General features: G+C 38.3%; 2 protein-coding genes across 2 annotated transcripts in view; both read right to left on the bottom strand.

Annotated features, from left to right (window-relative positions):
* The window catches only part of LOC141433653 (proteasome adapter and scaffold protein ECM29-like), a 24,908-nt gene extending 7,770 nt beyond the window's left edge, over positions 1-17,138 (bottom strand). Inside the window, exons 1-10 of the mRNA XM_074095756.1 lie at positions 17,010-17,138; positions 16,788-16,906; positions 15,144-15,272; positions 12,232-12,350; positions 10,673-10,798; positions 9,470-9,581; positions 6,986-7,125; positions 5,995-6,091; positions 5,631-5,720; positions 4,623-4,708 (exon numbers count right to left, since the gene is read on the bottom strand). Coding sequence (XP_073951857.1) covers positions 4,623-4,708; positions 5,631-5,720; positions 5,995-6,091; positions 6,986-7,125; positions 9,470-9,581; positions 10,673-10,798; positions 12,232-12,350; positions 15,144-15,272; positions 16,788-16,906; positions 17,010-17,061 — 1,070 coding nt within the window. The 5' untranslated portion in view covers positions 17,062-17,138. The remainder of the gene's footprint in view (positions 1-4,622; positions 4,709-5,630; positions 5,721-5,994; positions 6,092-6,985; positions 7,126-9,469; positions 9,582-10,672; positions 10,799-12,231; positions 12,351-15,143; positions 15,273-16,787; positions 16,907-17,009) is intronic.
* A 1,454-nt stretch (positions 17,139-18,592) lies between these two features.
* LOC141433120 (probable RNA-binding protein 46) lies at positions 18,593-22,924 on the bottom strand. Its single transcript, XM_074094964.1, has 4 exons — positions 22,137-22,924; positions 21,388-21,881; positions 20,930-21,137; positions 18,593-19,780 (listed from the first exon to the last, which is right to left on the bottom strand). The coding sequence occupies exons 1-4, from the start codon at positions 22,794-22,796 to the stop codon at positions 19,595-19,597; spliced, it is 1,548 nt and encodes a 515-aa protein (XP_073951065.1). The 5' UTR covers positions 22,797-22,924; the 3' UTR covers positions 18,593-19,594.
* Positions 22,925-22,979: the final 55 nt, after the last annotated feature.

Here is a 22,979-nt window from a genome sequence, read left to right as displayed (position 1 = left end):
AAAATTATGGATAAGATTGAATCGATTTATGAGCAAAAGTCCGAATTCAACAAAATGTTGGTCCATGAGAGATTTCTATAACTACAAGATGAATCTGTCAGATGGTGTAGCACAACATATTTCTAAAGTCGAGAGCCTGGCACAACAGCTTAAGGATAGTGGTGAAACAATAAGCGAGACTGCTATTATTACTAAAATTATTAGTACTTTACCGTCAAAGTACCGCTCCCTAAGACAGGCGTGGATGTCGCTTGAGAAAACTCAGCAAACAATTCACAACCTCACTGCTCGACTCATGGATGAAGAAGCCAGTCTGACAGCTGAAGAACAAAACGAAGTGGCCTTGTGACGGCCCAGGAGAAAACAGAAACAGAGTCATGATGACGCTGCGAATACTCGTCAACGCTTTGTCTGCTATAATTGCAATAAGCGCGGCCATTTTGCTAGAGATTGTCGTGCAAGGAAACCAGGACCGAGACCTTTCAATTCCAATCAAGACAAGAGTAACATGGTAGCATTCCATGTAGTTGAGAATGCCTGTGCTGCCACTGATTGTAATGATGATGTTTGGTTACTAGATAGTGGAGCATCTGTACACATGACCTATAGAAAGGATTTCTTCCTGCATCTGCAAGAATATAGCAGTGGTTGCAACAGAATGGTGAAATTAGGAAATCAACTCGAACTTAAAGTAAAAGGCATTGGCACAGTGCTGATAAAGAAATGTCTTAATGGACAATGGGAGACTAATATTTTAAAAGAAGTTTTGTATATACCAGAACTTCGCAGGAACTTATTCTCTGAAGGAGCCGCCATGCGTTTAGGTTTTGTAATACTGAAGAAAGACATATCTGCACTGATCTATAAAGACGATGAAATAGTTTTAACTGCAACTCAAAAGTCGAATAATCTTTATGAAATGAATTTTAAAACAGTTATCAGTGCAAGTTGTAATACAGTTCAAGCCTCAGAAGGAAGTTTGAAGGTTTGGCATGAAAGACTTGGACACTTAAATGTGAAAGAAATAAGAAATATGATTAAAAATGGACAGCTTCAGTGCAACGAGAATGATTTAGAAAAATTTGTTTGTGAAGCTTGCATGTATGGAAAGCAAACCCGTATTCCATTCCGTAGTTCTCATCGAGGTGAGCTCGGCCCGGGAGACCTGGTCTACAGCGATGTCTGCGGGCCTATGAGTGAGTCTTCGGTGCAAGGTATGAGATATTTTGTCCTTTTTAAAGATGCAGCTTCGAGTTACTTGTATGTTTGCTTCATGAGGCACAAAACTGAGGTGTTGGATCATTTTAAAACATTTAACGCTATTGTACTTAACAAATTTGGTCATAACGTAGGCATCTTACACTCTGATAATGGCACAGAGTATGTCAATAATAATTTTAAAGAATTTCTTAATCAAAATGGAATTGTGCACGAGTGTACTGCACCGTACACACCTCAGCAAAATGGACGGGCAGAGAGAGAATTACGCACGATTGTTGAAAGTGCTCGTACAATGCTTTATGGACGCAGTTTGCCCATGAATCTGTGGGCAGAAGCCGTGGGTTGTGCGGTGTATCTGTTGAACAGGACATCTTCTAGCCAGACCCCGAATATATCACCAGTTGAAATCTGGTCGAGTGAAAAACCAAATTTACAACATCTGAAAATATTTGGATCAATTGGTTATGTTCATATTCCAGACGCATGTAGAACAAAATGGGAGAAGAAAAGCCAAAAGATGATTTTAGTAGGTTATGAAAATCAAAACTATAGAATGTTTGACCCTGACACAAATAAAGTAAGAATTTCTCGCGATGTAACTTTTGACGAAACTACTGATGTTTCTTTCAGTAAGGAACCTGTTACAATTGAGTTTGGTGAATCTTCTTGTGATAAGACCTCAGAGCAAAATCCAACTTTAGAAGAGCCGTCAAGCCCACAGTCACAAGAGGAAGGTGACACTAGTTATGAGAGTTTAGAAGCAGTGATGAAAGTGACTTGAATTATGAACCTCCTCAAGCAGTACGTGACGCGCCAGGCGTCCTACAATGACTCTACGACCTAGAAGGCCCATAAATTATGAGGCTAATTTGATTGAGTCCTACGAACCGCCCTCTTATGACGAGGCGATAAAATGCAAAGAGTCTGACAAATGGTTAGCAGCAATCAAAGAAGAGCTTAAAGCTCATGAAGAAATAATACGTGGACTATCATAGACAAAACTGATAAAAAAGCAATTACGTCAAAGTGGATTTTTAAAATTAAGAAGAATAAAGACGGTAAAGTCGAGAATATAAAGCACGACTGTGTGCTAGAGGGTTTAGTCAAGTTAAGGACATTGACTATTCTGAGACATTTGCGCCAACAACTAGATATGATTCAATCAGAATGTTATTAAGCATGGCTGCCAAATATAATTACGAAATAGTACAATTCGATGTAAAGACAGCATTCCTGTATGGAGACCTCGAAGAAGATATTGTGATGGAGATTCCAAAAGGAGTGTATGCTGAAGCTGGTAAAGTGTGCAAACTTAATAAATCTCTGTATGGACTCAAACAAGCGCCTCGGTGTTGGAACATTAAGTTCACCAGCTTTCTGAAATCATTCGGGTTTTTACAACTGGACTCAGATAGTTGTGTATTCAGCAGTCGTCTTAATAATGAAAGGGTGTTGTTAATACTTTACGTAGATGACGGGCTGATATTTGCTTCAAATAATGATACCCTTGATTTTGTTATTAAGTCACTTAAACAACTTTTGATATAAAAGTTCTAGACTTGAATTGCTATGTTGGATTAGAGATAAGGAGAACTGAAAAGTCTATCCGTGTAAGTCAAACAAATTTTATAGACCAGATTATAAAAAAGTTCAATATGTCTGGTGCTAGTGCTTGCTCTACGCCTATAGATTGCAATGTTGTATTGAAAAGCTCAGATGGAGAAGAGAAAGAGTCTGTCAGTTTTCCTTACAGGGAGGCAGTAGGTTCTTTGTTGTTTTTGGCTTTAGTCTCACGACCAGATATCTCGTATGCCGTAAATTTAGTTTGCCGGTATGTTAATAACCCAAACTCTAATCACGTGAAAGCAGTTAAGCAAATAATTCAGTATTTAATTGGAACAAGACATTTTGGAATAGAGTATAAAGGAAATGCTGATCTAGTGGGTTACTCAGATTCAGATTATGCTAGTGACGTAGAGTCAAGGAAGTCAACAACCGGTTATTTGTTTTTAATGAATAATGGACCAATCACTTGGACAAGCCGTAAGCAGCAAACCATTGCGTTATCCACTATGGAAGCTGAGTTCATGGCTGCTTGCGATGCCACAAAGGAACTCCTATGGCTCAAGCAGTTCTTGTATGAGTTAGGAGAGCACCAAAATTCTATAAAGCTTTTTGTAGATAATCAAGCCGCTATACGATTAATTTGCAATCCGGTATATCACCAGAGATCAAAACACATTGATGTAAGGTACAAGTTTATTAGAGAAAAGGTTGAGCAAGGAACATTGACAGTAGAATACATTGAAAGCTCTAGCCAGTTGGCAGATTTTTTAACAAAAGCACTTCCTTGTCAAAAGTTCTCTATTAATAGAAACCGAGTTTTATGTTTAACGACGAATGGGTCTAATTAAATAGTGGGAGGTCAGTTTTGTCCATACCTAACTGGATTGTGTTTTACCTTATATTTTATTGTTGTTTTTCATTAGAAGAATACATTGTCAATATGTTTTATTTACTTGATGTAAAATTAGTGGGAGTGTTAGGATTGTAATTTTACATGAAAGAGGTTTGTAGTATTTAGTTTCATCTATGGTTTGTTTAGAAGATTTTCTGTTATGTCAGTTGGGTATGTCAAGTAAATAGAACTACCAGCTAAATATATTCAATAGTGTTACAGAAATCTTACTGTTTTATTGGTAGCTTGCTAAACTCTATCAATTATTTCTGAATATCCCTGTCCATGATATTAATAATCATTAAATTTTATAATACGCCTTAGATATAAACGTCTTCTTGACAATAGATTTGAATTTTGTATCCATTTCATTGGTAATATTTTTTGGAATTTTATTATAAAAACGTACTTTATGCAACTTCCCAGAAACGACTTTTTAGTTTAAGCTATCATCATCAGCCTGTATAAGTCCTAATGCTGGGCACAGGCTTCCTCTCAGAATGAGAGGGCTTGAACAGTAGTTCCCAAGCCGACCCAGTGCGGATTGGGAACTTCACACAAACTATTGAATTGCTTCGCAGGTTTGTGCAGGTTCTCTCACCATGTTTTCTTTCACCGCAAAGATCGTAGTAAATTCCTATTTTTTCTGTAATTTCGCAGAAGAATATTGAAGGAAAATATCGTGCATAAAACTTGCATCCATTACGTACCTATTTGTAAAGTTGTCAATCTACACTGAGCCCGCGTGGGAATTACGGCCCAAGCCTTCTCATTGTGAGAGGAGGCCTGCGCCCATCAGTAGAACATGTATAGGCTGTAATGATGATGACATTGACTTTTTTTTTTTTTTTTTCATTTTAGCATGAACATGTCTGTATCTAATTCTTACTTATGCGAAATAAAGATTTATTATTATTATTATTATTATAATAACCATGATTACCTGTTAATCACATTCAATAAGTACATCAGCGCCATGTTACGAAGCCGTGAATTGGTATTTGGGTCGAACAATGATGAAAATATGACCTGAAAACAATAAAAAGTAGATTGTAAACAAGTGCCTATCATTTTTTTTATTTGGGGGGGGGGGTTGCCATAATCCCCACGCTTGGCAGGCGGCTTGGGGATCGCAAGTGTTTGCTGATGGTTTACGCAGAAGACGCTGCTGCCCGTCTTCTGGATTTTTCCCTTAGTCGCCTTCTACGACACCCAACGGAATGAGATGGGCGACCACGAACCGGAAGACAAAGCGTTGGCAGGCCTCCCACCAGGTGGACTGACGACATCGTGAGAGTAGCGGGAAACCGGTGGATGCAAGTGGCAAGTTGTCGTTCATTGTGGCGTTCTAAGGGGGAGGCCTTTGTCCAGCAGTGGACGTCTTCGGGCTGATGATGATGATGAAACAAGTGCATTAAACGTGCCGCTGTTCGTGACACGTTTATCCACCCGAGCGGCACGAGAACGCGAGGGTTGATAATTAATCGAAGGTAAAATGGGTTTCATGAAATACAGTGCTTTTCATTTCGATGGCAAGGAAATTAAACAGAAATATTGCAAATTTATTCACTTACAAGCTATATCTATGTAAGTGATATAAAACACCGATTACTTAAGACAAGACTTAAAAACCATTTTACACTTCTGCCTTCTATTTTTTGTGGCTGTTGGCGCCTCATTGCCTTGGCTTTAGTCGAAAATTTTCTTTTACACACTTGAGCATAAAAAAAAACAAAATACAGCAATCATCTAGCATACGAACTTTAGCGTAGCATGAGAAGCTAAAAAAAAATCGGAAATATCATTGTCTTTTACGGCTCAAACAAATACAGACAGCCGGCGATGCGGTGATCGATTTGCTGTACATTGCTCGGCGGACACGCCCGAAGCTCATCGATTAATTGACAATACGCGCAATGCATTAACAAAGCATATGAAATCCGTTAACTACCTGCACGCAATGTGGGAACATGATACCAGGCCCCGAAGCTTTATTCAGGTACTGGATTATTTTCAGCCGAAGTCTTGTGCATGCTGGCACCTGAAATTAAAAAAAAAACTTGGAAGGCTTTAAACAAAAACAATTGCAGTGAATTTTGAGAGCACTTTCGACACTTCGGACATTTTTTTTTATATAAGATGCCGAAGCCAGAGACGAGTGGAAGGAGAAAGGGGAGGCCTTTGTCCAGTAGTGGGACACTGTATAGGCTATAAATATCTGATCTATTTCTAGCGCCGATAAAGCGTGTCAGATATTATTTCACGCTCCGCTGTAGCAGATATTAATTCATGTGACTGTGCTCAAGAAAACTCACCTTAACATCATCTTGAGGCACTTTCCGGCCGCCCCAAGTGCCCAGATACAGCGAGTACAGCGGAGCAACCACGGCAGGCTGCGTCCAGTCTACAGAACTAAAAAAAATAATACATTACCCAGCTTGGAAATACTCGTAGGGGAAACAACAAGCAAAAGGAATGACTACATTAAGTTTTTTCTTTCTTTTGATGATAAATCTTAATTCCTTGAAAACATGCAGGAAACAAGTTACTAATCCTACTTCCCACTTATATTATAAATGCTAAAGTTTGTGTGTGTGTGTATGTTAGTTCTTCCTTCATGCTAAAACGGCTGGACGCATTTGAATGAAATTTGGTACGTAATAGCTAGACGTCTGGAATAACACATAGGCTACTTTTTATTCCGATAAACCCACGGGATAGGGATACAATATTAAAATTTCAACCGTTGGGTCATGAAATTTTGTAGTTGTTCATAACATAACCATAATGAAGATCACGATATAAATTTTGGGAATTCCCAGAGGAATTTTGTAAAATCCCGGAATTTCAATTGTAACTACCAGATCGAATAGTTTACGCGTGCGAAGCCGCGGGTAAACTCTAGTTAACTATAAAGTGCGGCTACATAACTATTATACTTTTTATGAAAAATATCACTATGGTTTTGGTAACACTCTCTACCTGAAAAAAGCCGTGGTGGCCTAGTGGTTTGACCTATCGCCTCTCAGAGGGTCGTGGGTTCAAACCCCGGCTCGCACCTCTAAGTTTTTTCGAAATTCATGTGCGGAATAACATTTGAAATTTACCACGAGCTTTGCGATGAAGGAAAACATCGTGAGGAAACCTGCACAAACCTGCGAAGCAATTCAATGGTGCGTGTGAAGTTCCCAATCCGCACTGGGCCCGCGTGGGAACTACAGCCCAAGCCCTCTTGTTCTGAGAGGAGGCCTGTGCCCAGCAGTGGGACGTATATAGGCTGGGATGATGATGATGATGACTCTCTACCTGTTCGCCCTAATCAGAGGGCTGTTGGCGCTGTTGGCGACGCTGAAACGGGAGTCCGCGGCCGCAACCACCAGCGGCAACAGGACGTCGCCCGTGTTGAATATGTCCTTGCTGATTAGGTTCACTATGGACAGTTTCATCTGTAAAAAATAACGTTACCATCAGCAATGAGGGCTATCGCGTATGAATTCGCCGTTAGAGGCGCTAGTGTAGCGTGAGGTCTCCGAAATGTCAAATCTCATAGTTTTTGGGTGAGCTACGCGGGTTTATTTATAATTAGAATAATTTTGTGAATATTTTGCAATATCTGAAATTAATTATGGCAAATATGCGTTCCGCGGAAATGAATGTCTGTGTTTTGAGACAGTTTTGTCTTTCAGAAACCTTTGTTCTCCCTTTTTTCCGAACAAAACGGGGACTATGCAGCACTGCGGCATGCTCGATATTTTTAAGGTACGGTTTTAAGGTGTATTAAATATGATTATAATCTAAACTTTGTTTTCACACCCGTAATAACAGACTTTGAAAGCCATACTTAAAAACCTCACGCAACAGTGCGCCATCTAGTGAGACAAAAAACGATAGCCCTCATTATGAAAAAACATATACAGTACCCGGCGACAAAGATTGCACATCGGTCTTCAGAAAAAGACAATTGGCTGTTCACGACGATTTCCGAACCCTGGCGACCGTCCATCAATCATCGTATTTATTAAATAAAAAAAAAATTAAAAAATGTTTATTAAAAATAAAGGTTATAAATCGTTTACAGTTTCATATATGGGTTTCACAACATCAGCATGCCGAGATGACTAAAATTATTTAGTGAAACATGAAATTGAAAACAAAACAATGTGCTGTCTAGCGGACCCCAAACTAGGCTAACCTGTATCTTGGGGGACCAGATGAGTTTCAAATAAATGAAATGAATAGTTAATGCAAATGACGTTTTATATCAAATAAATCGAGAAAAGTATGGTAAGGCCGTGCATTTTGTTTTGTTTTGCTCGACTTGGCGGGGGCACTACCGTGCCCCCAGATACTGCACCTTTATGGACTTAATTAGTTTACGTCAAATTAATGACATGCAAACTTCGGATATCTATAGAGAGCAGTTGCAACTACTAGAAAAAGGATGATTCCCTCTTTTTCCTAAAGATGCCACCGTACAATTTAAAGTTTTGGGGGGTTTCAACAACTCTTTATCCTCCTAACTCCCTGAGTCCTTTATAAAGGACTTATTGTTATTTGAACATCAAACTCATCAAAAAAATTGACTTGGGCGTTAGATTATTATATATTTTCATCTCAATGCGTCCGTACTCTATTGCACCTGTACAATTGACAAACGTCACATAAGTAGTGTGTGACCGCTCTACGAAGCCGAAATTAGCAGAGTCTCTTTCGAAAGACCGATGTGCGATCTTTATGGCCGGTTACTGTACGTTAATTCAAGGATAATTTCTACCCTTTCTTATTTTCCTTTCCACTTATGATTGGTTTTTTGGAGTCTTTTTGTATTTTTTATTTCAACTCCAAAATTTGTGCTGCTGCTTAAGTAGCGTAGTAGAAATAAGCAACCTGAGATATGTATGCATAGGAAAAAATCGTGTCTAGATTCCTGTCCAGCGGTGGTGTAGGGTAACCAACCAACGGATTGCTGAGGACCTGGGTTCGATTCCCAGCGCTGGTCTCTTTTTCTGGTTTTTCTGTGCATCCATGTCTGAGTTTGTATTTTCGATTTCCTTTCCACTGTTACTCCTTGCCACCTCAAAGAGCGATTTAACGATGTTACTTGTCTTTATTGCTCTCAAAACTTTTAACTTACTTTAAATTCTATGTCTATTCATAGACAACTTTACTCACTTAACTTACTTGTGAAAATCCCTGTCGGCAGGCTTAAAAGCTTAGGGAGCACTATCTGTCATCTTCCGCATGATAAGAATATTTAGTTTATTTATATATCGCTGTGTGCTATTTAGATTTGTTGTATACTTGTGTATTGTATGAATGGCTACTTTTATGTACTTTTAAGGGCCGCCACATACATTCGGAATTCCGTAAATACATCACACACATACGTTAATTTCAATTTAGTACGCACAGGTACGGATACGGAATTCCAAATGGGAAAAAACTTCGGACGGAAAACTGCTGTTTGTATAATAATATGGTAGGCCCTAAATTTGTATGGAATTACTGCGTTCGGAATTCCGGATCGAAATTCCGAAACGGAATTCCGAATGTACGTGGCGGCCCTAATATTGCTCTAATCTGCTGTAAATTGCACCACTTGCTAAAATCTATTCCTTACTTCCTGTGTATTGTAAAGGTTGCATGGGAGATATCGCTCTGAAGCAATAAGGCCGCCTATTGCTTACCTTGGAAAATCTCTACATACCTGCGTTTTCTGTACTGCTTACTATATAACTATTGTATTGTATTGTCGTTCTCGTTAGTCATGGCGTTATAATAATACCGTACCTCTTCTAATTGTTCCGGGTTGAGCTGATTTTTGTCCACGATCCTCTTGTAAGTCCTCATGCTCATACCTGGAGGCACTTGGAACTCTGTCTCGCCCGCATTTGGAAGAGCTCTGAAAATGGTCAAAGACTCTTAGGGGATATATCATGGGGAGTGCTCAGGTGAATTGTTTGTATTGTTCCCTGCAGCTAGGTTTCACTACCGCACTTCGCGCAGGCGTCAATCATTTCATCCTCACCACCTTGATGGTTGGGAATCTAGCACCAAAAATGGAACCAGCTTCCTGGGACAGCATTTCCGGAGCGGTACAGCCTAGGGTTTTTTTTTAATTAGCCTGTCTCTCAAAGGGCAGGCACCAGGCAGTGGTGATTGCTTCCTATCAGGTGACCCTCATGCTCGTTTACCCCCTCATATCTATCTATATAAATAAAAATGAATCGTAAAATGTGTTGCTAAGCGCAAAACTCGGGAACGACTGGTCCGATTTTGCTAATTTTTTTTTGTAGTGTTTGTTATTGTCAGGAGAAAGTTTTTATGAAAGAAAATTTGGAAAATTACAACGGGGGCGAAGCCGCGGGCAACAGCTAGTAGATTTATAAAAAAAGGCGCAAATAGCTCTCTTAGTACGCACAAGGTCTAACGCCCATAAATGACATTCAATGTCACTTAACTGTCATTTACTTCTAGCACTAGCGGACCCGGCAGACGTTGTCATGCCCGAAAAAACACTACCATAAAAATTATGATAGCTAACATACAAATAACAGCGCCATCTAGCGTTAATGTTGTTTTGCCATATCAATTATTTTAAGTGAATATTTTTCTAGGCAAATATAAAATAACTAACTTATTCTAAGTGTGTGGGGATGTGGTATACAGTTACGAAACCCATGAACATTTTGTATAATATTAGAAAATGATTTTTCTTTAATTTAATTTTTTCGTCAATTTTCCAACATTTTTAATAGTTATTCTGCTATTTGCGACGGAGACAAATAGAACAAATCAAAAACCATGAAAATCGGTCGAGCCATTCTCGAGTAAGTGTTCGACAAACACGACTTTGTTTTACAAAAATCATAATATTGATACCTATATTATGTGACCTGTCACTCAGCAATCCTCATCGCTCAATGTGCTAATAAAAAGGCCGTGATGTTAAAATTATTTAGTAAACTAACAACTTAGTGACTTAGCACATACCTGTATGGTAGTAAGAGTATATCAGTGGCGAATTTCAGTATAAGAGATGATACTTTTGGCTTTTCTTTTAGACTCAGATCTGTTTCCTTTATGTCACCCAAAAGCGGCATCACCAGCATCAAGATACTGCAAAATCAAAAAAGAATAATAATGGTCATCATCCCAGCCTATATACGTCCCACTGATGGGCACAGGCCTCCTCTCAGAATGAGAGGGCTTGGGCCGTAGCTCCCAAGCGGGCCCAGTGCGGATTGGGAACTTCACACACACCATTGAATTGCTTCGCAGGTGCGAGTCGGGGTTTGAACTTCACGATCCTCTGCTTGAGAAGCCATAGGTCAAACCACTCGGCCACCACGGCTCAGTTATATTATGGTATTTGACTACTTTATATTTATTTTATAAACTAAAGCTTGACAATGCATGTTGTCAAACAGAAAAACAACTATCAAGCTACTTTTACAAATAACAGAGTTATAAAGTTTTGAAATTCAAGATTAGACAGATAAAGACATACTTGCTGAATAGAGAAAAGTGTTTCAGAAAGAAACAGACATAATATATTTTCAAAAATTCAATTTTTTACCCAAATAACTTTTCTCTTCGCTAAACTTGCATAATATAGGAAAATTTCCATAATAAAATAACATATAGGAAATGGCAAAAGGAGTTGTCAAATACCGTATTGGAGAAACAATTGGATTGAATGTTTATTTGTAAAAAAAAAACGGACCAAAACGAATGTTTACGAATGCAGCCGAAACAAAATCAATGGATCGCGATTACATTTTAGTCGGCTGGCTCAGCGCCGATTAGTTAGACGACCGGATGGCTAAGTGGTTAGAGAACCTGACTACGAAGCTTGAGGTCCCGGGTTCGATTCCCAGCCGCGCCAGATATTTGTATGAATAATACGAATGTTTGTTCTCGGGTCTTGGATGTTTAATATGTATTTAAGTAAAGTATGTATTAATCTATATAAGTATGTTTATCCGTTGCCTAGTATCCATAGTACAAGCTTTGCTTAGTTTGGGACTAGGTCAATGAGGGCTATCGTTTTTTGTCTCACTAGATGGCGCACTGTTGCGTGAGGTTTTTAAGTATGGCTTTCAAAGTATATTATTACGGGCATAAAGACAAAGTTTTGATTAAAATCATATTTAATACATCTTAAAACCGTATCATAAAAATATCGAGCATGCCACAGTGTTGCAAAGTCCCCGTTTTGTTCGGAAAAAAGGGAGGAAAAAGGTTTCTGAAAGACAAAACTGTCTCAAAACACAGACATTCATTGCCTCGGAACGCATATTTGCCATAATTAATTTCAGATATTGCAAAATATTCACAAAATTATTCTAATTATAAATAAACCCGCGTAGCTCACCCAAAAACTATGAGATTTGACATTTCGGAGACCTCACGCTACACTAGCGCCTCTAGCGGCGAATTCATACGCGATAGCCCTCATTGGTGTCCAGTGTCCCATGATATTTAGTTAATTTAATTTATTTAGTTAGCTAGTCAGTTAAATACATAATCAGTTGATATCTAATATTTACCCGTCCTGGTGGGCTTGTGGTTTGTTCTCTATTGCCTCGAGTAGCGCAGGCGCAAGGCTCAGCTGCAGTTCGCGCGGCAAGCGGGGGAAACCCATTGTTATATATATCACTGTGAAATTCTGCAACAAACAACAAAGAAAGGTAAACTGAAGCACACTACGAACGAAACCTCTCTGATCTGAAAATAGAAGCAGAGACATTTAAATCAAAAAGTTGTTAACCTGTTACGTTATTAGGGTTGATCGACTTTTTCTTGTTACTCGTTGCTATAGTTATGGTAGGTGTGGGTCGTTACGTGATTTGAGCGAAACGAAACGAAACTGGTGACAAGAATCATGTCACTGGTTACTAAAACCAGTGATTTTAGTAAACAGTTTCTTTCACTGCCTGCAGTGACGCGTTCTGTGACAGTCACTTTAACTGAAACTAGGAGTATTTAACGTAATTTGTTACAAGCTTAATAGCTATGACGTTATTTAGCACAAGCATTAGACATGGGTAATCTCAACGGCGTAATATCTGACTCACTAATCCAGATTCGTTTCGGTACCGTTATCCGCTTATTAATCCGACTCCTTTATTGACTCCGGTTCTTTCGAGCGACTTATGTAACGTTGCCGCGATGCGGCCCGGCTCGGTTCGGTAGGTACCAAGGTCAAGTACTGAACTGAAGTACCGATTCGTTTCGTCTTTTAATGTTGAAAAATTCTATATTGTGTATTTTTGATCTATGAGCTACTTTAAGAACCTACTAGTTTTTGTGATTCTTTGAAGCTTGAAAACAGTGTTAAAATAAGTGTCGCCCCTCCGGTCAATTTATGATGTTTTAATAATATCTCATTTCTTTCCATAAACATAGCATTCCGAGTGGTAGTCAGCCACGACCTAATAAGGATCCAAGCCGAGAGTGAAAGCGGAGCGAGTGAGTGTGACGGCGATCACGATCGATGACCGGACCGGAGTTTCTTCGGATTAAAGGATCATTATTCTTTCGGATTCTCACTCTTAGTCAAAATCCACAATCGGGACTTATCACGCAATTATTACATAAGTAATATTTACCTGACGTTTCGAAGGTTACAGTTGTGTGGTCACGAGTAGCCGCGTTGGGGTTCAAGTCGCATGCAGAAAAATAGTTCGTTCGAACTCACCCGCACGTGACCAGTGCGGCCGGCAACGTATGAACTACCCCACTTGTTTTATTAGTTTGCCTGACAACAACATAACAACGTCCGATCGTCCGAACATTCAAACCCCGACGCCGACAATTCATTAATTACAGAAATTACCACGAAGATGAAAGCTCGTGAATACCCATCGTCCTGCGTTGAAATTCTGGTGTTATGCACTATTGCTGGGAACTATTAACCCTTGTACTACTTTTGCCCCTCGCTGACGGGACAGAATAACAAGTAGTTGATTCACCCATTAACGAATTCGAATATTAAATTGAAGGGGAAACTAGTAAAATAAATTGGCCGATCACGAATAAGTTATTCGCGTACGAGTATGTGAAGGCGAAACTAGTAAAATAAATTGGCCGATCACGAATATTATGACTGTATTGTACACCAGAGAATAAAGAAAACATGTACACAGAGAGAAAATTACAAGGTAGGCAATAGGCGGCCTTATATTATTGCAAGAGCGATCTCTTGCAGCCAACCATTTTTACAGAAATAAGGAAGGACTAGTTTACAGCAGGTGGTGTATAAACAGCAGAATATTAAAACATTACGAATGTTTGTTCTCGGGTCTTGGGTGTTTAATATGTATTTAAGTATGTATCTATATCTATATAATTATATTTATCCGTTGCTTAGTACCCATAACACAAGCTTTGCTAAGCTTACTTTGGGACTAGGTCAATTGGTGTGAATTGTCCCGTGATATTTATTTATTTATTTTTATTTATTCCAGATAAGTTGCAGGTTTCGCAGGTGGTAGGACGTTGTGCAAGGTCCGCCCGGATTGGTACCACCATCTTGCTCGCTAATCCTGTCGTGAAGCAGCAGTGCTTGCACTGTTGTGTTTCGGCGTGGAGTGTAAGATAGCCGGTGAAATTACTGGCACGTGAGGTATCCCATCTTAACGCGTCTGCAATACTCCTGGTGTTGCAGAATGGCGCTTAGGAGACCCACTTGCTCGTTTGCCACCCAGTCGAATAAAAAATTAAAAATAAAAGTAAAACTTTGTAAGTGTCCATCTGTTTACTTGCATGTTCTGCAAATAAATTATTATTGCATTTCATTACCACAGGTTAAAAAAACGTCTACCAAAACATGTCTAATGACAATGACAAAATAGTCCATTAAAAAAATCTCATTTGGTATTTTTATTTGAATGTTAAAACCATCCGATTTAGATGAAAGCTCTGTTAAGGACATAGAATAGCTTTTTTCCTGAGAAATCGCATTGTTCCACCAGGATAGAAATAAATGAAGTTACGGGTAAAAGCTAGTCTAGAATAAATTCAACAGACTTTAGAATTTGTTTGAACACTCCTGTGAAGGTTTTTATCAGAATTGTTAATTCAATACTAATACCCCTTTTTTTAATGCCTTACTGTTTGAACACAAACTAATGTATGGAAACATTTGTCAACTATAATAAAAAAACTTAGTTGATGGATAGAAAATAGCTGGTAATTACATTTCTTGCTACATAAAAAAATATAGACATAGAATTTAAAAAGATCACAGTTATTTTAAAGGTCCAAATGTAAAATTTACAAACTAGATGAGTGAATTGACATGATACATAAAAGATACAGCAAACATTTACTTTTAGAACCTTTTTTTGGCATTTGATTAGTCAAAAATACATTACTTACAAATTGATTATTATGAAAGAAAGAAAAAAAAATATTGCCACAAAAAAAAATGATATTACTGACACAAAATAATACTCACAATAATAAAACTGTTGGCTTTAGGATCCTTGTAGAGTTGCAGCAAAGTTTGCACCGGCAGCTGGACCTCAGTGCGACACTTCACTCGCTTGTTTACATGTACTAGCAACTCCATCACTTTTGTGCGTACCTACATTTAATCATACATACAGGTATTAGTCATAAAAATATTATTTCTAGTTCATGTTATCAGACTTATCAGCATCATGAACACTTTATACATGACTCTCTACACTCTATTCATTAAACCAAGATACTAAAGTGACAATATGAAACGTCAAATGTAAAAATAATGTGACCAGCATAATATGAATAGTGGTGCTCTCTGATTTCGGTTTTCGATGTTGTAATTGCAAATAATAGATAAATTATAATATTTTATACATATTTTTTATTCATATAATATTTTTATAAGCATTCAATATTCTATTAAATAATTCTATTCTATTTTATTCAGAATCAAAATGAAATTTAAATATCATCTACAAAAAGTCGAAATATATATCCTAAACAGTGGCATTTTCATTTGACCCATTTTACCTTTTTTAGAATGTCTTAAGTGCTCTATGTGTGTTAGTACGTAACAGATCCTTTCATATCTTAAAATTTTATACATACAAATGTACTTACATATAGTTAAGTTGAGAAAAATTTTCTCCTGTCAAATTCTTGGCATTGACATAAGACTGATCTTTACTTGGCCTGTGTAAAAACTTTTTTCACTACATCTACGCCAAAACTTTTCAGTGATTACCGTTTGTAGCACATCACTATTTATGAGATGTAAAAAAACATAAAAAACATCATTTTAGTATCTTGGTTTAATAAATAGAGTATACTCAAGGGGCAAATCCATGTGCAGTGCACCACCACCAACAGCAGCCCTTTTTTTAATGTAATCCGTAATATGTTACACTGCTGTGCAAGGCCTCCCCCGTCCAATGCCAAAGTAAAATGGAATATGCTATTTGATTTGTTTAATAACAACTGTAGATTAAATTAACCAGGCCGGGTTGACATTCAGGAATGGCTTATTAGAAACTAGGTGTTGCCCGCGGCTTCGCCCCCATTGTAATTTTTCTAAATTTTCTTCCATACAAACCTTCTCCGTACAAACAATTACGAACACAACAAAAAAAGAATTAGTGAAATCGGTCCAGCCGTTCCCGAGTTTTGCGCTTAGCAACACATTTTACGATTCATTTTTATTTATATAGATAGAAGATTATTTACAAGATATTTATAGAAAAACACATTCAAAAGAATTACCAATTTTTTGCCATGTCATCATGATGTAATTATGCAGATGAAGCAGAATTCTACAGTGTTCACAACCAGATGGCCAGGTGGTTATAGAACCTGACTACAAAGCTAGAGGTCCCGGGTTCAATTCCTAGCTGGGCAGATATTTGTATGAATAATACAAATGTTTGTTCTTGGGTCTTGGATGTTTAATATGTATTTAAAAAGGTATTTATCTATATAAGTATGTTTATCCATTGCCTAGTATGCATAGTACAAGCTTTGCTTAGTTAGGGACTAGGTCAATTGGTGTCAAGTGTCCCATGATATTTATTTATTTTATTTAAAAAAAAATTTTACACCAAAGCTATGTTTATACTTACTTTGTAACAGCCCAAAATACCTGTTCATGTGATGATGATAACTTCAAAATAACAGGAGGAAGAAACCGTGAAAGGCAGCTCTCCAGCTGCTCGTCAGAATCCGCATTCCCAAGCCGCAGGAACACGCGATCCAGCAGCACTGAGCAGACATACAACGCTAATTTAGAAACCACACAGCCGGCCCTAACATAAGGTTAACTTAATCATCATTTTACTCCCACACAAAGCTAAATCGCACTCACATAAATCATTAGAACAGTCGTTCTCGTTGTCGGTCACGTCCATTTCTGACATAGTTAAGATTTTGTTTTAAAAAGCTCTTTTATTTAGTATTGAGCTCGCACGAAACTCCAAAACAGAATGACAGTACAAAAATACGATTGTTTGACGTTCAGATGACATTTCGCAGCTTTTTTTTTTACTCTATTTGCTTCTGCCCTGGAATCTAATAAATTACGCTGCAATTAAACCATTATAATCTTTTTTTTTAACTACCTGAAATCACAGAATAAGTAATAGTACAAGTGCTGAAATTTAAATTGCCCTATACAGAATCCCTAATAAGGCCGAGGCCGCACTACGGCTAAACCGCCGCGGTTTTTAACCGCGTGATTATACAAGTAAACTTAAAACTGCCAGTGCGGCCGCTTGCATTAAATTTGGTAAGTACCTATTCATTTGTAGGTTGAATGACGATGCCAGTACAGTCAACAAAACTAAAAGTGTACCTATAGTAACGTAGTAGTACGCCGAACTTAAATGGGAGTTATCTACTAACCAAATAAAAAAAAATCCTAAGTAAAAATCTCATCGTTTTCGAGGAATTTTGATTTAGGTAGGTAGGTACTTCTCAGATTTGTTTAAATTGTGTACCCGCACTGAGATTTTGAGTTATCAAGGTTTTGACCTAGGTATCTCAGTAAATAAAAAATAGATTACCACTTTTTAGCTTAGGTAGGTACTTATTAGTTTAAAAAATGGCCATTTTATTCACTAAAGTATAAAAGTAAAAGATAATAATTACAAAAGTTCTTTTTAAATAGCTTTTTCATCTGATTATATACACAACTAGGTATTCCAAGATTATTTTGCGATAAAAATAAATAGGTACAGAAATTAATCAATTCCTAATATCACAGCTCAAATTCGTAGTGAGTGAGGGTATAATATACCTACATTTTACAAAAAATTCGAAATACTCATCAAAATTTCTGGAAAACGTGCGACTTTTGTGGCAGCTGTCTCACTCAGACACTCACCGCCGGCGAGGAAGCGATTGGCTATAGACTATTTTCTTGCTCAAGAAACGAACAAAAGAAATAGATCCTGTGTGAGTAAAAGAGACACGGCGAGAACTGTCTCTTACTTTTTTGTCGCAGCTACGGGAGAACCGGGAATCCCGGTACCGGCCCTGTTCCAGAACCGGGTAATTAAATTTTTGGAACCGGTCCCTGTACTGCATGCCCTAGTAGCGACAAGAGCAATAAGACACTTCAATACAAATCTGTATTGAAATACACTAGTCTAGTTTAGACTAGACTAGTGTAAGTAAAATGTTTAAAATCCTTAAAACCAAATTTGGCAGCTGAAGTTTGTTTACATTTAGTTAAATACCTATCCAAACCAAGTATAGTGATCCTTCCTTACTTCAGCTTAACCAAGGCTTTAACCCCTCGTACGCGGGAACTAAAAAAAAAAATATATATACTGCATTCTAGCCTGTTTCAATAAGCACAAACTCACAACATGGTTCCGCGTCTCAAGCATACCAGGGGCTAAAGACCTAAATAGGGAATAACTTTCATATGTTGAAAAACAAAACAAGTATGCTTCAAATATTTTTATTACATAAACAGTCAGGTTAAAATTAAAGTAAAGAATTATTACACTACTTTTCTCTGAATATACTTAGTATAAGCACAAGGAAGTAGTTAAAAAGGCGGCTTTACAGAAGTAAATAATGCCTAGTCTGTTATTTTTACGAAAATTTCCTTCAGAGCAAGATTTAACATCCCCAGTACAGCATTAATGATTAAACAATATAATCAACAGGTCCTTACTAGCTATCGTAACAAAAAACAATATTTAGGTATCAAAACATTTAAACTGGAAAGCTTGCAACAGGTCAAAGGTTTCTTGTTAATAAAGTTTGTTAAAAAAAATAAGTACAAATTTCAAACTATATTGAAGATAGTTATATCGCAAGAAATTCTAAATACTACAATTACGCGTCTAAATAAAGTCAACAAAAATAATTATATCTCTAGACAAAATCAACTAAGAGTCAAAACAACACTTAAAAATATCTTACACTAATAAAAGTAATGGCAAAATGAAAACATCTCTGCTTACTACTCTAAAATCTGTCTAAGATTTATAATTTAAACACTGGCGAGTCTTATTTCATGAGTATCAGTGACAAAGTGCTGTCAAACTAAATGTCTCCATATCATTTGACAATAGGGTCGAAAATGGAAAGCAGAGTTACTAAAACATGGTATAAACACATACTTAAAACCCAAGAGCTGTCTAATATTTACTATTGAGGTGAATTTGAGCAGTGTACCTATTACTACAATAGAGTTCAATCAAGCAAAATTTTTCCACATTAGTTCAAAATTATGGCAAAAATTTTGACAACAGAACTACCAATTAGTAAGATTAAAACGAATTCACAGATAAAATAATTATTTATGAGTCTAATTTCATGAGAAAACAGTGCAGTTAAGCAAAATCCTCCCATATTGCTGCAGAATATGGTGTGAATTTTGGCTGCACTAACTCATGGTAGCAAGAACTGAATTTAAGTTAACTAAGAGTGTGGTCATTAATTAATTCTCATGTTTTCAAACCATTGGTATAGATTGGGGACGGCGGGCATCGGTGGTGGTCGCGCGTAGGGGGAATGCATGTAGTCGTACGGGACATTGAATCCCTGGATAGGTTGGACAACTGGTTGGTAGATTGGTTGCACTGGGGTCGGCGTGGAGCGCTCGACATTTGCTTTCAGGGCCTGTAACAATAAACGGGTTTAGCAAGAAATTGGAAGCAAAGTACTGTACCATTAGGGTACAGTACCTACTAATGTCCTAAAAAATCTTAATTAGCCCCTCAGATTATCAGAAAATATAGGATACTGTATTTTTTTTGTCAATAATACAAATAAAACCGGCTAAGTGCGAGTGGAACTCGCGCACGAAGAGTTCCGTACTATTATCATATGTATACAACATTAGATGTTGTATGGGAGCCCCCCTTAAAGATTTTATTTTTATTTAATTATTTATTTTTCAATTGATTATACAACTAAAGATTCTGTGAATATTTCAAGTGTCTACCTGTTGCCGTTATTAATATCAAGCAAAAAACGGCAAAACAATCACGTTTGTTGTATGGGAGCCCCCCTTAAATATTTATTTTATTGTTTTTAGTTTTTTTTTGTTATAGCAACCACAGTAATACATAATCTGAAAATTAAAGTGTCTAACTATTACGACTTAGAAGATAAAGCCCTGTAACAGACTGATGACTGACAGACAGACACAGACAGCGGAGTCTCAGTAATAGGGTTCCGTTGGCACCCTTTAGGTACGGAACCCTAAGCATATGAAGTTAGCCAGTTAAGTTCCAGGTGACGTCACGCCGTACGACACTAAGGGGCTGTTTCACCATCCATTGATTAGTGTTAACTGACAGATGTGATGCAGTCTCTATTTGTTTTATTTGAATAGATGTAGACGGCATCACATTTAACCGTCGGTTAACGCTAATCAATGGATGGTGAAACAGCTCCTAAAGCAGCATTACGTCACGGGTGGGTCCCTGTTCCCAAACTTCACGCACTTCCATGCTTTTAAAAACATTCAATAATATCTGACAATGTAACTAGAGGAAATAAATAAAATATTTTTTTCAACCCAAGGAATATGCGGCAATATATTGAATATTGAGATTTTGATAATTTCACCAATTTTTCAAACCAATGGCTTTGCTTTTTGAGGGGGAGGGGATATATTCTAGTATTTTTGGCAGGTATTGGCTTCAAGCATTGAAAACAAAATGAGGGTAGCCAACCAACAAGAGTAATCACATTTAAATTTTGAATCTAACAGCTATTGAAATGCAAAATACCCTAAATTAAAGAAATATACAAAAAAAATACCTTAATACAATGGAGCGTCATTTCCGCAGCCTCCACTCTTGCCTGGGCTGCTGAGTAGCAGGCCCTGGTCATCAGGGGGCCAACAGGGCAGGGGGTTGTCAGCAAAGGTAAGCCTACCTGTGGGAGTTCCACATGGCACACCCACATAGCGGTGCCAGTGGGGTCCACAAACTGCTGGTATTTGTAGATCGGAGGGGCCCAAGAATACCTGTAAATTATTTAAAGTTAAAAGGACTTTTCAGAGTCTGTACTCTTGAAGTACATACAATATACAACTATTTAACACAAGTCAGGAAAATAATACATCTGAGGTAAGCAACTTGGGCAGTCTATTGTTACAGAGCAATCTCTTCCAGGCAACCTTTGGAAGTCCAAGAAACAGATTTATCAAGTAGTATACACTCGCAAATAAAAAAACACTGAACATTGGACAGACAAGTACTTTTTTTAATACTCACGTTTTACACATTGCATCAAGTTTAGCTGGAGCTAATGTGTAGTTGTCTTTCACGGCAGAGCTTCTGTAACTAGACGTCCCATCGCCAGGCGACCCACATATGGAGTCTGCAGTGCAACCAGAACTGATGCCTTCATCCTCCTTAGCATTCTCATACTCGCGCTTGTCAATGTGCTGTTTGTAAAGCAATAAAGTCTGCGTCAAGTCCATGTTGTGATTAAATTTCGCATTGCCTTTATTAAGCTTTTGTATTCTATATAATTCTCGGTCAACGGGTTTTGCCCATCTGATCTCAACGATGCTGCCATCAACCTCTGCATTTTGCAATTTAGCCATCGCAAGCTCAGCATGCTCTCTTTCAAAAAAATGTATGAACGCGTAATCATACATTTTTTTTACTCTTTCAACTTTAGTGCCTATGGCAGATTCAAATACAGATTGTATAGTTTCCGGAGTGGTACTGATAAGAAAGTTACGTACATATAGTACTTTCACCTGTAACGCAAAGCTACATGATAAAAAAAATAGCATAGCTTATGTTTAACACATACACACAACTCCCAGAAACTCTTAGATCCAGAAAGCTGATATCTTGCATAGGACAGATTTAGCAAAATTTCCATGGGGTAGTTCTCCAAAGTATTGAAGCCACGGGCGCTAGCGGGTTTCTCATTTAGACAAAAATAAAAGACACGTAAAAACTAAATTCGCAAAAAAATAGGCAGGAAAAGTATCAATGCAGGATCTTACCTTCCTCATTAGCTCGTCGTCGATGTCAGGTTCGGGCTCCGCCCAGTCCAGCATTACGTCCTGATCCCACAGCTTGACGCACCCTGGTACCAGCGCGCGCCGCGCCATGGCCGCTGCGCGATGGGAAGCAAACTCCACAAACGCAAACCCTCTGTTCCGGCGCCGATCGAAGCAGTTCTGGTACAGGATTACTTTAACGATCCCGGACACGCGTTTCGAGAGCTCTTCAAAGACCTCTTCTTTAGTCTTCGTCGGTGGAATACCGCCGAAGAACAAACGGCAGTTATCGACAGACTTCACGACCCCAATGTGCCTTCCTGGCCGGATTTCATAACCGTTGAGCTCACGGATCGCCGCAGCCGCGTCTTCCCTCTTAGTGTACGTGACGAACGCGTAACCCCGATTGGAACCGGAGAAATCCATCATCAGCCGCAGTTCGTAGATCTTGCCAACTTTGGAGAAGATGGGCACCAGCTCGTCCTCGAAAATCTGACGAGGCAGCTTGCCCACGAAGACTTCGCAGCCTTTCGGCGGCGGTGGTCCATTCCAGTTCGGCGGAGGCCCGTACTTCCTCTGCCCATTTTCCTGTACTATATCGTACCCGGTCTTCTCTCGGAGCTCTAAAAGCTTGAACATAATCATATTGTCTTGATCTCCCATTTTTAAACGAATCAAATCTTAAAAAATCAACTTTCAGCGCGTGCGACGAGAATCAAACTGATCGGCGAAAAGCGGTGGCGACAAAGGTACCGCTCTCTTTATAGTTTGCCGACAAGAGGGCGGCGGCGGCTGTGTGTGACGTCACGTTCAAATTGGCGGTTAAAGAAAAACAAACACCATCTT

The sequence above is a fragment of the Choristoneura fumiferana genome, chromosome 12, assembly GCF_025370935.1.
Source record: "Choristoneura fumiferana chromosome 12, NRCan_CFum_1, whole genome shotgun sequence".
Classification (NCBI taxonomy): domain Eukaryota; kingdom Metazoa; phylum Arthropoda; class Insecta; order Lepidoptera; family Tortricidae; genus Choristoneura; species Choristoneura fumiferana.
The sequence above is the reverse complement of the archived record's forward strand: the minus strand, read 5'-3'. Positions and strand labels throughout refer to the sequence as shown.

Coding starts and splice junctions, on each gene's coding strand:
- LOC141433120 (XM_074094964.1), bottom strand. CDS start 22,796: ATGGGAGATCAAGACAATATGATTATGTTCAAGCTTTTAGAGCTCCGA. Junction 21,882..22,136: donor ACGACGAGCTAATGAGGAAG/GTAAGATCCTGC, acceptor TTTGCGTTACAG/GTGAAAGTACTATATGTACG. Junction 21,138..21,387: donor CTTGATGCAATGTGTAAAAC/GTGAGTATTAAA, acceptor AATAATTTACAG/GTATTCTTGGGCCCCTCCGA.